The 15715-nt window shown below is 41.2% G+C and overlaps 1 protein-coding gene across 1 annotated transcript in view; it reads left to right on the forward strand.

Moving 5' to 3' along the window:
* The window catches only part of LOC128322240 (cytochrome b5), a 30295-nt gene extending 14854 nt beyond the window's left edge, over positions 1-15441 (forward strand). Inside the window, exons 2-5 of the mRNA XM_053243151.1 lie at positions 3127-3255; positions 5397-5426; positions 10488-10522; positions 12364-15441. Coding sequence (XP_053099126.1) covers positions 3127-3255; positions 5397-5426; positions 10488-10522; positions 12364-12442 — 273 coding nt within the window. The 3' untranslated portion in view covers positions 12443-15441. The remainder of the gene's footprint in view (positions 1-3126; positions 3256-5396; positions 5427-10487; positions 10523-12363) is intronic.
* Positions 15442-15715: the final 274 nt, after the last annotated feature.

A 15715-nucleotide genomic window follows, 5' to 3' on the forward strand; every position in this document is an offset into this window, starting at 1 on the left:
CACCTTCTCAATCACCTTGCCCAGCCATGGAAGGTTGGGGACAGGCCTGTAACTGCTTAACTCTGAGGGATCCAAGGCAGGCCTCTTCAGAAGCGGTCTAATGATGGCCTCCTTTAGACAAGGCGGTATCCTGCCCTCTCTCAGAGAAGCATTTATGATCTCTACCAGGACCTCTACAACAGCCTCTCTGCCAGATATTATAAGCCATGTCAGGCAAGGATCAAGAGGGCAAGTGATAGGCTGCACCATTCCAAGCAACTTGTCCACATCCTCAGGGTTCATGAACTGAAACTGATCGAGGGTCGTCATCACATAAGAGCTGCTGCTGGATACCTCGCCATCAGACTCTGTAACAATTTCCCCTTGTTCACTTTTCCTTTGGCCATTAACTCCAGATCTTTTGTTAAAGCTCTGGTTCCTTCATGATTTTTCCCCTTCTATGTATTATCTTGTAATCTGAGGTTCATACAGTTTTTCTCAAGATTTCAAAAACAGCTCTCTTCGTGAAATGGCATTCTTCTTTAGCTTGAGATTCCTCCTGCTTTGCATAGAAATGCTAATGGGAAGCACTTGGAGAACACCCACACACACACCCCTCCATTCAGTTGCTGAAGAGCTGTTTGAAAAGCTTTGCTGTCCAACTGGTTCTTGGGATTAAGTTGTCTAAATGCATAGTTTGTAAATCTAAAAGCAGAGAACTTCAGTTGCTGCCAAAGACCTTTGATAGTTATCAGAACTGACTCAAGAACAGGATTTTTTGCACGTCAACCTTGCCTTGTGTAATCTATCTTCTCCATGCACTCCCTTAACCTTATTTAGTTGGTGACGATGCATAATCTTTACTCTGCATGCTTGTGTAACTCGCTTTTGCTTAGTCACTGTGCGTGAGCATGGTATACACTCTTAACTCAGTTATTTTGTCTACAAAGAAAACATTGTCTACAAAGAAAACTTGGAAAATTGCACAGGCTAATCACTTTTAGGCAGCAGAAATATTATGTGGGATTTTGAGAATGTTGATGGAGCATGCCCAGCTAAGAGTTATTGGTTTGTATAGTATTGCTTAAGCCACCTAATGGCACAGTGGAGAAGTAATCTGCCTAGAAAGCAGGAGGCTCTTGTTTCGAATCCCTGCTGGTATGTTTCCCAGACTATGGGAAAGAACCTATTTAGGACAGCAGCAATATAGGAAGATGCTGAAAGGCATCATCTCATACGGCATGGAAGATGGCAATGGTAAACCTCTCCTGTATTCTACCAAGAAAACCACATGGCTCTGTGGTTGCCAGGAGTCGATACCAACAGTATTGCTTATTGTGCCAGAGACAAAAGTTTGAGCGGTATATAAATGTGACAAATAAATAAATAAATGTTAGTGTTGATGGCTGGTGGAGGCTGAATGCTGGACTAGATGGATGGATGTTCGTCTGATCCACCAGGGCTCCATCAGGATATAGGTTTGATCTGTCACTTATATTCTCTTGAATCTGTTAATGAATTGAGGCCTTATTCACTGCACTGCATAGCTATTGCATTTGAATGGTTTTGTTTTCCATTCCTGCTACAGTCTTCAAATAGCCTTTCTGATAAGAAAAGGATACCTTGAGTTTTGTTTCACTAGTGCTTTATGATTAAAATGCAGCCTAGGCTTTACATTGTTTTTGGAAGAGAATGCACTAAAATTTATCATAACCCTATCTCCTAGGGTTAAAATGAAGCTTTATATAATAATCACTAGAGTACATGGGGAGGAGAAGCATTTAAAAACTTATAACATGGACTAACTGTTTCACCCATTCCTTTTTGTGAAATTGAGGTGGTGGATTGAGTTAAATCCTTCCACTTTAAATCCATTAAGCAATGATTTAGAAGGTTTAAGTCTGGCATGATTAGAAGGCCGACTGCTGATATGAAGCTGCTTTATGCTGAATCAGACCATTAGTCCATCTAGCACAACATTGTTTATACTGGCTGTGGCTCTCCAGAGTTTCAAAGAGGATGCTTTCCCAGTCCTATCTGGGGATGCTATGGATGGCCTCTGGCAATTTTCATTTGTAAATCAGGTGCTTTGCCTCTGAGCTGCAGTCCTTTCTCTGAGATGCTAAGGCATCTCAATTAGCCATGTAACCAAACTGGAGCCTGGTTCTGACATAACTCCTCGGACACTTCCTAGGGATAGTGGGTTGGCTAATTCTGGAGACAAAAGACTTGGTTTGGTGGACATTTGTTCTGATCCAGCAAAGCAATTCTTGGCCTTTTGTATTGCATTGTATGGTAGTACCACAAGAGGGATGATTGTGCAGTCCAAAGTTGATTGTCTTTTGTTATGGGGTGGCTAACAAAGTTTTATTGACTGGTTTGTTTTATCCAGACATTGAGTCCTTCCCAAGGACCTGGGATGCCAGAATTTTGTTATCAATATTGTTACAGGTATTGCCGCAAAATGCAGGCTGTTCCCAGTAAAGTTGTTTTTTTGTAGATCTTTGTATTTTGTTGTTTGTTCTATTTCTTTTTCTTCTATTCTGCTGTCACCTGGTATTGCTATGTCGATTATTTTGACTTGTTTTTCTTTCTTCTCGACTGCAGTTATATCTGGTGTATTGTGTGGCAGATGTTTGTTTGTTTGTTTGTTTGTTTGTTTGTTTGTTTGTTTGTTTGTAGTCCAAAAGTCCCATAATATTTTTACATCTTCATTTTCTACAACTTTTTCAATTTTGTGGTCCCACCCATTTTTGGCTGCAGGTAGCTTGTATTTTTTGCAGATGTTCCAGTGTATCATCCCTGCTACCTTGTCATGCCTTTGTTTGTAGTCAGTCTGTGCGATCTTCTTACAACAGCTGATCAGGTGGTCCACTGTTTCATCTGCTTCTTTACAGAGGCGGCACTTGCTGTTCATTGTTGATTTTTCTACTTTTGCTCTTATTGCTTTTGTTCTTAGTGCCTGTTCTTGTTGTGGTGGTTGTTGTTGTTGGTTGTTACTTACAGAATAGGAAAAACTGATGACTTATATGTGCATCAAAAATATTAGCATATTGTGAAGGAGACTCCCTCTACAAGATGGTAAAACTTATTGAATTGCCATTAAAATACGCAAATAAAACCAACACCATATTTTTGTTCTTGCAGCACCCAGGTGGTGAGGAAGTCCTAAGGGAGCAAGCGGGAGGAGATGCTACAGAAAACTTTGAAGATGTTGGCCATTCTACAGATGCTCGGGCGTTGTCGGAAACATTCATTATAGGGGAACTTCATCCAGTGAGTACACTGTTCTTACCTGTCTGTTATGCATAGATGTCATATCCTGATAAACACACCTATATCGGAGGTGTTGCTAAATAGTCTCTTCTAGTCTTGCTAAACTAGGTTGAGACCTTGCTCTATGTTACAATGATTCAACCATGATGAGAGCACAGACCTGCTAGTTGGTTATACAGGAAAAAGGCAGGGTATCAGTGCCACAGAGTGAAAAGCATCCCTATCTCAATTTGTGGAATCCTGCTCTTTTGTGGCAAGTTGATTGGTGCTGCTTTGTAAAATTGGGAGTTTGGTTATAAGATGTCTTACATTCCTCATGTACATGCACGATATTCAGCACTAATACAAGACGAGTATGATGGAAAGCAGTTTCTAAAGAAAGTGTGAAGTTTTGCAGAGTTTTATATACTGATATTTTTGCTTTCCAGACAAAGATGGAGATAAGTTTGCAGACACTTGGACGTATTGAGAATCTTTAGTTTGCCTTCGAAGCACTGTGCAAACTGAGTGCATGATTCTACCCCTTCCCAGGGTTTTCTGCATGTACCACAGAACCTGGGCAAAAGGGCAGAGTCTGTTTCCCCCACTACCACCCATTATGGAACAAGAGAACATCTTCCCTCTGAGTTCTCTTTGATGCCAGGACAATTTTAGAAGGGATGCATCACATTGTGCTGGGTTTAGGTAGACAGCTGCCAGGAAGGCTCATGGTTATCAGTGACCTGGCAACTTCATTTGTAGGACCCTTACCTCAGCCATTTATTTTAACATTTGAATGCTGTGAATGTTTGCTCACATTCTGCTACAGTTATATCTGTCTCCACCCTAATTCTTATTTAGCAAAGAAGTTTTGAGAAATATGTTTTCTATTTATGAGTGGAGAAAAGGCTGGGAATTGATCTGTTCATAACTCATGAGCTTATTAGAAAATGTTGCCATTTATTACCTTGCCGGGAAACGCCTTATAAAACATCAGTATGTCTCAGTGTTGTCACTGAGTTAATTGATTGCACCTGGAATATGTCATTATAGATTAAGGGCCTTCATCCCGTTGGTAGATTAAAATTTAAGCCAGTGGTAAATGTGCCTAAATTTAAGATACATTAAACTGCTTTAATGTCTATTTTGAGCACTCCATCTGTTCTGTGTTCACTGTAGTTGGGGTGATTGTTTAGCATAGTTAGGAGTATAGGAAGTTGCTATATACTGAGTCAGGCCATTGGTCCATCTAGCTCGGTGTTGTCTACACAGACTGGCAGTGGCTTCTTCAAGGTTGCAGGCAGGAATCTCTCTTAGTCTGATCTTGGAGATGCCTGGGAGGGAAATTGATACCTTCTGCATGTAAGCATGCAGCTGCTGTTCCCAGAGTGGCCCCATCCCCTAAGGGGAATCTCTTACAGTGTTCACATGTAGTCTCCTATTCAAATGCAAACCAGGGTGAACTCTTGCTACCAGACCAGCTCTCCTCCTCCTGTTTTAGTTCTGCTAAAACATAACCTTGGCATGTGTTCAGTTCTTGTCTGGGCTCTGGGGTTAGTTGATTGCTGTGTTCTGTGCAAGAGGATTTTTGCCACCATGATTCTATCAAGGATGTAATTACAAAGTGCTTGTTATGTCCTTCTCATCCAACTGCTTTATATTTTTTCAATATCTAAAAATATTTACCTGTAGAAATATTTATAGTAAGCTAAGTGAACTAAAATGCTGAATTTGGCATAAAAATACTGGTGCAAGATCCACTTTGGATCATGATTGTACCCATTATTTTCTTCTTAAAAGCCCCTTAGTTGTTAAGCTGTTGTTATGAAACACTCTTTTTGCTGGAGAACTGCTAACAGGAATTGTTTAATCAAGGCAGTGTTTACCTCTTGTGGAATTCACAAAGAATTTTCTATCAAGGCAAGCCAAATATAAAACTAATGGGATAGATTAGAATGGGGGAAGCATGCCGGAAATTGTCAGCAAACATTGTAAAAAATGTCTGTGAGCTATATGTGTTTGTGTTTAAAGGTATAGTCTTAAAAACTGCCTTTTCTGAGTTTTACTATACAGTCTTCAGCCAGTATGGTGAAGGTTATCAGACTAATATGAAATGTCTTTCTGCATAGAGTTGATTGTCACTGGTGTTTCATCTCTTGCAGGATGACTGGGGGAAAATTGAGAAACCTTCGGTAAGCATTTCACTTTGAAACCTCTTTCCAGCATATTGCATTCTTGATTTATAGTCTCAGTGGCTTATGTGTTGCATTTACAATGCTAGGGAGGACTTGCTAGCAGTCCAAAAATCTGTTTTCACCTCCCGTGTCCCAGCATTTTGGGGAGGCAATTCAAGGGTGGTAATAGGAAGTGTGGGAAACATGCGTGCTTGGAACCTGGCAGAATTAATAGCCCAAGCTGTTAAACATGATCCTTACTACAGCCCTGTAATGTCACACAGAGCCCAAGCTCGTTTGTAGCTAATGAAGCTCTGATTCCAACCAATCTCTCTCCTCTAGTTGTACGCCTATGAATGTGCAAAGGTTGTCTGTTCCTGGGTTGCCTATTGGATGGGGCTGTTGACAGATTGAGTCTGGGAAACAAAACTACAAATGTACAGGAAAGTTTCACTAGTCAGGTGCATCTGGCTGAATGCTCAACTTTCTCCCCTATGTTGGTCACTGTTTGTTTTTTGGAGGCAGCAAAGATAGAGGAGGCGGTGGCGGCTCATTAATTTCATGGGGTTGGGTGGCGGGATCCACCCACAAATGTCTCACACAGTTTTGGAAGGCTCTGTGGTGGCTGTTAGCTGCCACTTTCTTTCCCAAGATGTTCAGGAAAGCCTGCTGCATCATGGCAGTGCAAGGTGATGATGCAGCCACTGACTGCAGCAGTAGTAAAGCCTTTTCGTAAACTAAAAAGGTGGAGGGGGGGAGAGAAACGTAAGCTGCTTCCTCATCCTCAAACTTCCTCAACGTAAGCTGCTTCCTGCGCCCCTGGTGGCGCAGTGGTAAAACTGCCGCCCTGTAACCAGAAGGTTACAAGTTCGATCCTGACCAGGGGCTCAAGGTTGACTCAGCCTTCCATCCTTCCGAGGTCGGTAAAATGAGTACCCAGAATGTTGGGGGCAATATGCTAAAATCATTGTAAACCGCTTAGAGAGCTCCGGCTATAGAGCGGTATATAAATGTAAGTGCTATTGCTATCCCCTGAAAAATCTCATGCTGTCACAAGCCCAGCCCCCCCCCCCCATATATCGATGTGTTTCTCATCTTTTCGCTCCCCGAAAGGCTCCAGTGTAATTAAATTTGCCCCAAGTACTGAGATCAGTGCTTATCTTGGTGCCTTGGACATTTGGTAATAGTGTTGATAGTTGTAGGGGGTGGGGGGAATGTAGCCTGCTGGCACTCCTGTACATCCATTTGCACAGTAATCCACACAGTGCTACATTAGGTTGGTGGCATAGGCGTAACTGGGGGGGGGGGCAGGGGGGGCACGTGCCCCGGGCGCCATTGAGGTGGGCGCGCCATACCAGTCCCTGCCATCCCCACCCCATTGCCCACCTGCCCAGCCCCAGGGCCCCTCAGCCACTTGCCTCCAGCTCCGGCCTAGGATCGGCAAGGCCTGCAAACTGCAGAGCTCTTCTCTCCCCGCATCTCAGCTGATCAGCGGGTGGGCGGGGCTTCCAGAGAGGCCTCCGAGTAGGCCTCCCTGAAGCCTGAACTCGAGTAGGCCCCAAGCAAGGAAGGAAGGAAGGAGGAAGCAGGCAGCAGAGCCTCTGCCCAGACCAGACCATCCAGAACAGCTATTGCTAGGTAGGCTGTGAATTCCTTTTTGTGGTTACCCCCATATATAGGGATCTGCTTGCCATAGGGCTTTGATATGGGGGGGGTGGGGCGAGACTGAGAAGTCTCTGAATATTTAATTTAAAACAGACTGGAAAATGTGCTGGCTTTAAAAACAAAAACTATCTAAAAAGGCCTATAAGTGGCTTGTTTCATGTCAGAAAATTACAAACACTTCTGGAACAAGTATATATTTTTTATTTTCATTCATTCATTCATTCATAAATGCACTTATGTTCAAGTTGTTTTGCAATCCAGAAGGTCTGAGTGAGAACTGTGAAGCATGTGTTGTGATTTTATTTTATTTTTCTTGTGTGTGAACTGCTCCCCAATAACTTGCAGGGACTTCAGGGTAAATCTGGCCAACATGTGAATGTAGCACCTCTATTCAGAGGAGATGTGTGTTAAAGGGCTTTAAAAGCCTGGTGTGAAAAGACTCCTGGAATCAAACTTTACTGAATTTGTTCAGAATTCTGAGAAAACAAACATAGGCTCACCCTGCATGGTTGAAAGTATCATTTGCTAATCTGCAGCAAGGGGTCCATTTTAATAATTAGCATTGCTAGTGTGTTCTAGGCATTAAAAGTAGCACAAATATATAGTACTCAATGTATATCACTATATACTGTGAAGTGTGCATGTGTGTATTCAGTGAAATGTATTTCCAGGTAGCATACTTATTTTGAAATATCAGACTTAAATCCTTGGGGGCCTGGGGTGTGTGGAGGCCCTGGACTTTGAGGGTCTGGGGGCCTATTTTGAAATCCTGTCTCTGGACCCATTCCAACCTTGCTATGCCCCTGGCGGAATAGTTACATATGTATTGATCACTACACATGGGTTTCTGCACAGCACCTGCACAGAAGAAACTTCCATGTAGAAAATGTGTCTCTTGTAAATTGACCCTGAATTTTCCATCCATGACTGGGATATCTGAGAGTCAATAATAAAAGAACAGCACACTGCTTGTGACAGGAAGGGGCAAATTACAATGATTTCTTAGTTCGGCAGGGGCTGGTTTTGGCCCTGGCAGAACTTGGCTATCTGCTCCTGTTGCAAATTCCTCTGTCTAGTGTGGCAAACTAATGTATCCTCCTCCCTCTTGGTGTCAAAGTAAGCACTAGTGTGGTGAATGTACATATACCCCATCATGAGCCAACAGTCATCATAAGACAAAGGCTGGCAGGAATCATTCACTGGTTTATAGACACCCCCCCACCACCACCACCTTCTTCTTCCCCTATTTTGCTAGTGGCTATTTGGGCAGGTGATCCTCTAGGACAAAGTCATGTTTTTTAAAGAATGAGAGGAGACAGAGAAAATGACACTTGGAATCCTCACATAACTCCTGACTGTTGTTCTAAGTCTTTTACAGAGATGGCTCATGTTTTCAGGTTTTGATCAACAACCATGTCTAGATGGTACAGTGTTCCTTTTAACGGGGATTTCCAGATATTGCTGACTACAAGTCCCATCATTCCTGCTTGGACAGTGGCGCAATTTCAGTGCTTGCCCTAGGCGCCATTTTCCCTAGTTACTCCTCTGAATACCTGTCTTGTCTTTTCCATTTTGGGACACAAAACCTAGTACTATGTTTAAAAGCATTTATTTTCTGGCCATGAGGACTGCAAACTTAGGCTGTTGGTGTGCAAGACATTTCTTTAAAATATATATTTCTAAAGAGCCTTGTAGCCTCATGTTTCCTTTTTCCTGTCCCAGTATACTTGCATGGATGCAGCCCACAACCCACATTTGACTATGGCTGTGACACATTTCCATATTTCCGGGGGTGGCGGGGGGGGGGGGCAATTTCAGTGCTTGCCCTGGGTGCCATTTTCCCTAGTTACGCCTCTGGTTGGTGGTACAGCAGTTCTTATCCTTCAGCTGTTCCAGAGGTTATTCAGACTGTGGGGAGGCTGGTGGGGGAAAGGGGAACTGCAGGAGACACCCCACGGCTGTGGCAGCACACCCCGAGGTCCCGCCATGGCATTAATTCTGCCTTAAAAAAAAAAAAAAAAAAAAGACCAAACCCAGCCCCAGACTGGCCTGCGGGGTTTGGCTCAACCTCAAGCCAAATCAGGCCAGGTTCAGCTCAAGGGCGAGCCCTTGAGCTGGGCTAGTTCAAGTGCGAGCCGGCTCAACTTCGAGGCAGCTCACATATCCCTACCGTATAGGGCTTTAAAGGTCAAAACCAGTACTTTGAATCTGGCTTGGAAGCAAACTGGCAGCCCATGAAGCTGCTGCAGAATAGGTGTAATATTTATTTATTTTGTTTGTTTGTCAGATTTGTACACTGCCCCAAACTTTGATCTCTGGGCGGTTAACAACAATATAAAGCAAGTTAAAACATACACAAAAAATTTAAAACAATTTAGGCAATCTAAACATTAAAAACAGATTAAAACTTAAAAATTTTAAAAGCTGTAAAAGCTTGGGTGAAGAGGTGGGTTTCTGAGTGCTTTTTAAAAATTGCCAGAGATGGGGAGAATACTCATCCCCATCTCAGGATGATGGGGATAATACTCAAGAAGCAACAAACACCCATGTATATCCTTATTGTAGGGTATATTTAGAAAAAGCCAATTTTGTGCGACCCTTAGGGAAAGACATAAATATATTTTGGTGGGACCCCACTTTCACATCAGAATGTGTATTAAAATAACCCCTCCCCTATACTGCCAGCACTTAATTAATCTGGATGTCAGCCAGTATTAAATGTTTGTATACTTCCTTGGGTTTTCATAACATAAGGAGGCAGATAATTGTTAATTAAATAAAATCAATAACTCTACCATGTCACAGTTGCTGTATTCCACGAGATGGTTCTGAGCTTATTAGAATATAGTCAAAGTGTTTTGAAGATTATTTATTTGTTAGATTTTTATACCATTCATTAAAATGAGACTTTGATTAAAACAATCTTAAGGTGGATGACATGCCAGTTTTATCATACCATTGATCTATGTATAACACCTCGCTTTGAAATCATCTCCTAATAAACCACAGGTTGCTGTAACAAGCCATGAGTGTCGTGAGGCTGTGGCTGTGTAAAGAGCCAGATCCCACTTGGCTTTATTCAGGCTTGCCTGTGAACATGTCTGGCATTCTGTTTTTGGCACCTTTTGACTCTACTGTATTCCTGCACATTTCAGTAATAAGTTCAAATTCCATATTAAGAAATAATTCCTGGGATTTAGTGAATTCTGAACTGCTGCAGTATTACCAGTGCAGAGAACTGCTGCACTAGGAAGTGAGCCCACAGTTAATCATAAGCTTAAAATGGTTTATAGGTGAAAGGCTGCAGCGTAGATGAGTAATCTGGGGAAACAATGGGCAAAAACATTGCACGAGTTGGTTTTGTGGGAATGGGCCTCTTAAGTTCTGTAACTCTTTTACGGCTTTGTTTTTCAGGACCCTTATATTACCACTTTGGAGTCTAGTTCCAGGTATAGTATGGCTTTCATTTAACTAACTCGGGGTTCCCAACCTTTAAAAACAAGTGTATCCATTTGGGCATAAACCTTCAGTTTAGGTACCCTATCAAGATTTGTGTATGTCTGTGTACACACATGTGTGCAAGTGTATGCACACACATTACAGCCAGCGTAGTGTAGTGGTTAGAGTGCTGGACTAGGACTGGGGAGACCCGAGTTCAAATCCCCATTCAGCCATGATACTTGCTGGGTGACTCTGGGACAGTCACTTCTCTCTCAGCCTAACCTACTTCACAGAGTTGTAGTGAGGAGAAACCTAAGTATGTAGTACACCACTCTGGGCTCCTTGGAGGAAGAGCAGGATATAAAATGTAAAAATAAAATTATGAGACAGGCTACTTCAGTCACAGGCTCTCTTCGAGACTAAGTTTCTCATGAGTACTTGCATTGAAATTAATGGGACAAGTGAACTTGTAAAGTAAGCCTGTGAATGGAGCAGATTATCTCATAAATGTAAACTTAATTTAAATTTGTGTGTGGGTATGTATGCACATAAAAACAAATTTAAGTGTTACAGTTGGGGAGACGGGCTATTACAATCACTGGTTCATATCAACAATAAGTTACTCGTAAGCAGTCTTATTGAAGTATATGGGACAAGTTTTACTTGTCCCATTAATTTCAATGGGAGTACTCAGTGCTACTTTTCTGAATCCTGTCAGGCTGAGGGGATGGGTATGCTGAGCTTCAGCACCTAACCAGCCAATCAGAAGCAGAGGAAACAGGTCTTCACCCTCAAGCTGGTGATCCTCAAATAGGGAACAAATCATGGGGCTGCAGTGTGGGGAGGCCTGAAGGCTATGAGTACCCCTGAGAGCCCTTCAAATACCCCTAGGGGTACTAGTACCCTCTGTTGGGAACCCCTGAACTAACCAATACAGTATTAAAGAAAAAGCAAATGTCCAGATAATTGTTGCTGAATATTTTTTATTGCATTTCCCAGCATGAAATCTGTGTAAAACTCTGCATTGGAAATGGGTGATATTTGAAGTGCGTGTGTGTGTGGAATTGTTTACTAGCAATGCTAGGCCATTTTCCAAGATCTTATCAAGATGAGAAGCTAGATGCTTTATTTGTTCTATATAAGCAAGCTAATGGCAGTTATAAAATATGGTTTATTAGCTCCCCTAGGTTCAGGGTAGTCCTAGCACATTATCTAACCTGCTGTGTGCTACACAACTGTTGATGGTATTGCCTTAGTCATAAGAAACTTGCCAGCACTTCTGCTTTGACAGTCTTACATTGTGCTTAGTATGAGCCTTGGAGGGCCCATATAGTTCAAGCATGTCTCCGTTCTCTCTGTTTTGGCACAGTTTTAGTATTGTTAAACAATGTCTGACATAACGCGATTACATTCTCTAGCAAATGTGCAATATGCTGCCTGGCTATATAACTTGCTTAATTTCCCTTTTGGTCCCTTAACCTTTTGTATTGTTAATGTGCTCAATTTGGCAAACTTTAAGAATAGAGTTTTTTACTACCCTTATCTGAAAAAAGGCTTACTTAATCTGCATTTCAGTAAACATTCCCTTATATCATGTATGTTCCGTGCAGCAATGTCTTCTCTTGGCTCACACTAGACTAAGTTCTCGTTATTGGTAACCATATGGAAGCTTTACTTCATTGCTTATCTTGCTCACTGTGTTTGATCAGAGGCGTGTTAGTGCAGTTATAATTTGCTGCAATAATTGAAAGACATTAGATGGAGCTTACAAAGGTTCAGTGTTTTGGGAATGTGTCATATAGAAGCTAGTGGATATTCTATGAAAATAATTTCTGATTGTTTCTTCTAGTTCATGGACCAACTGGGTGATTCCAGCAATAGCAGCAATTATTGTGGCCCTCATGTACCGTTTCTACATGGCTGAATAAGCATCCTATTGAGAAGAAATAATAGGAGAGACTGTTTTGGGAAGAGAACCAAAAATGCATTCTAATCTTCTTCATGTCAAGGCAACATCTGAAAACAACTTTAAAAATCCATCTGCTTTTTCGCCCCAGAAAGCCAAATTAAGGCTTCTTCAGCAGTGCACTTTCAATTCTGCCTTTTACTCAACTGTTTCTAAATGCTAAAAGTGTAAAAGTTCATCTTTTTATAACACAATGTTGATCATTTAACCCGATGAGATTACTATGCTGCTCTTAAAATTAAGTACACTGCTGCTGCCTACATACTAGTAGAGATATAAATAACACTACTCCAGTACTTAAGGCTTGTTAGATTTCTGGGGTTTCTTAGTTCTTTGGACTTCTCTTGTGAAACCAACTGGCATGAGGTTGTGTCTATGCAAATTCCTTCTGAATATTTGCCATCTTTGCCTTCAATCTAGAGTTATGTCATATGATTTTCTTTCTTTCTACCTAATTCCTGTTTTCTTTGATATAATTGTATCTCTTCTCCTAAAAAAAGAAAGGGAGCTTTCAGTATGGGAATTAAAGAAGTTAGATGTTTGTACAATAACATACTGGTGTGTATCCAGAAATCCCAGTGTGTAAGCAGAAGACATTCCCAGTCCACACAACTGCAAGTTTTTCAGGCTGAGGGGCCATCCAGAAGAGCATTCTAAGTTGGAGGTTAGGCAGTTACTATCCTTCCTGCCATGGGTACTGAAGAGAAAATGCCTTCTGCATGCACAGTAGGATCTTAGAATCAAAGCCACTAACGTCTGGTAGCTTAGTTTATATACATATTGGCCTGTCTCTAGACTGAAATTTCAGACAAGTTATTGCAGAGAACTCTCTGCTTGGAATTATGTGAGGGGACAAGAAACCCAGGTCTGAGACTTCCATTATCTTGAGTAAATTTCTTAAGTGAAATGGGTATGACTATTTTAATCAGAGTACCTATATGTGTGCAGCTCTTAACATTTGCATACTTTTATTCACCTCAGGTTTCTTTGAGGCCTACCTGTCTCACAAAATATACCAAGTAAAAAATAAGTGAGCTTGCAGTGTCTGTTTACTGATTGTGCCCTTTTGATGAAATAAGGGAAAGTTTAAGGGCGGGGAGGAAGGTACTTGGCCCATTGGTTCTACTTATCTCTATGTGTGATGTCACTTGCTAATGAATAAACTCAAATGTTTACTGTATCTTGTGGCTGCGGCCTGTTTGACTAAGCTGTAGAGTCCATTTATCACAGGCTTAGTTGATATTGATGGGGTGTTCCTAAAATGGAATAGGAGTTTGACTTGCAGAGGTTGGGGAGAAAAAAACCACACAAGAAGCTGCAACAACTTGTAAATTCCACATACAGTTGTTAAAATTTGTAAATAAAGGATCACTTCCCTTAGATAATATAAATGTTCTTATTTTGTGATGCCATCTGTGCTTATTCTACTACAGGACCGACACTTGCAGCTCCTTTTATGTGTTAGTCTGGATGGTGTCCAGTATTTCTTAAGTAATGACTAACTTGTCACATTTATTTTCAATGGTGCTTAGTCAGGACAACTCTGGATGCTGCCCAGTCTGATTAACCTAAGCAAACCATGGCTTGGAGTCGTTTTTTTACTTCTACAAAAGTTAAAATAGTAACCAGTTGTCAGCTTTTCCTTCATACAATATAAAGCAGCCAGTATTCTGCAAAACTAATGATTTAATGGCAATTCCTGTACAACTGCCGAATAATGAGTTGCTATTGTGTAGACACAGTAAGTAAAGTAGGGAGACCTCCAGTGGTATATTCTGCTAACTGTAATGCTCTTGTGCAAATGGAATGCTGTTATACAAGGAAAGTAGCCTCTGTTTCAGAATAGTTCTTGCCCTAGCAGAAGATATTGTGCAACATGTTGCAGGACCACTTCCACAAGTTCTTCGACTACTGGCAGTTGTACCATGTTGAATGGTATGGTGTGGATTTTTAGTATCTGCCATGGTTAAAGTTCATCCTGCAAGTGACCGTGGCCCAATCTTACCTGCAAATGACCCAATCTTACCAAAGTACCCTAATCAAACAATTTCTATTAATTGGGGGATTAATATTAATATGAAGTAGCTCATGCTGTTAGACTACCAATAATAGTTCCATCTGGCAAAAGTCTTTTGGGGCCTATTTGCAGATAGCAAAGATTTCCTGACACCTCCCACCACTAGTGCTTTATTAAGTTTTTGTTTACTTGAGTGAATTCTCCCAATTCATCTTTTCAAACAAGTGTTTGCCTGAGCTACCAATTCTAGAATTCAGTAAGTTGGTTGCGACATCTTTTTTCTTTCTTTCTGTGGAAGGGTTCAGACAACGTACAAAAAGCCAAACCTTCAGTTTCTGGAGTTGAGCAGGAGCCAGGCTTCTGGTGGGGCAAGGAATGCCAGCATTGGTCATGTCGAGTGAATGCTGCCAATGTCTGCATATTCTGCTCAGCTTTTGGTTCAGGACCTGGGATCTAACCAAGAGTTGAAGTCTGGTACAGATGGGTTTGGAACCAAAAGTTGCACAGAATATGCAGCATTTGCGGTTTGCACAGTTCATGTTGGCATATATACCCACCAACCACCGGAAGTCAGGTTTACTGACTTGTTTGTGTATCATCTGAATCTGCCATCTAATTCAACAGGAAACTATGTAGCACAACAAAGTATGCAAGAAAACATGGGAACCAACTGTGAAGCTAGCCTGATTATAATGGAATGTTGTCAGGAAATTATTTTCCAACATGAATCGAACATTGAAACCCAAACTGATCCTATTCCATGTGCTCCTGGATTTGTTTACCTTTCAAACATTGTTTTGACTGCTAAAGCCACTACTTGTATTCTCTTTCATTCCAGAGAAGAGATCTAATGTTGTGAAGGTGTTGAATATTTTCAAATCAAATTAAGCTTGTGCTTTAATTTTCAGTTGTAAAAGCTGATGAAATAAAAACTTGGTAATTCACATGAGTTTCATTTCTCACTACCTTTGGGGGGAAACTTCACACACACTTTTTGTGTAATGTATACATAGGTACTATGGATAAAAGAATAAAATTTGTTCCTTCTCTGAAGATTTATTGAGAGGAGAAAGTTAGATATATTTGAGTGCTGGTCTAACTTGCAGCATCTGCAGTTCTTAATATAACCTCTCTTGAGGTTGTGTGGGCTGAAACTAACTGTGATAGTAGTTGCACAGTCAAATTATACAAATAGTATGACAATTATTTTCTCATTAT

This window comes from Hemicordylus capensis, chromosome 4 (genome assembly GCF_027244095.1).
Source record: "Hemicordylus capensis ecotype Gifberg chromosome 4, rHemCap1.1.pri, whole genome shotgun sequence".
NCBI classification, from domain to species: Eukaryota; Metazoa; Chordata; class Lepidosauria; order Squamata; family Cordylidae; genus Hemicordylus; species Hemicordylus capensis.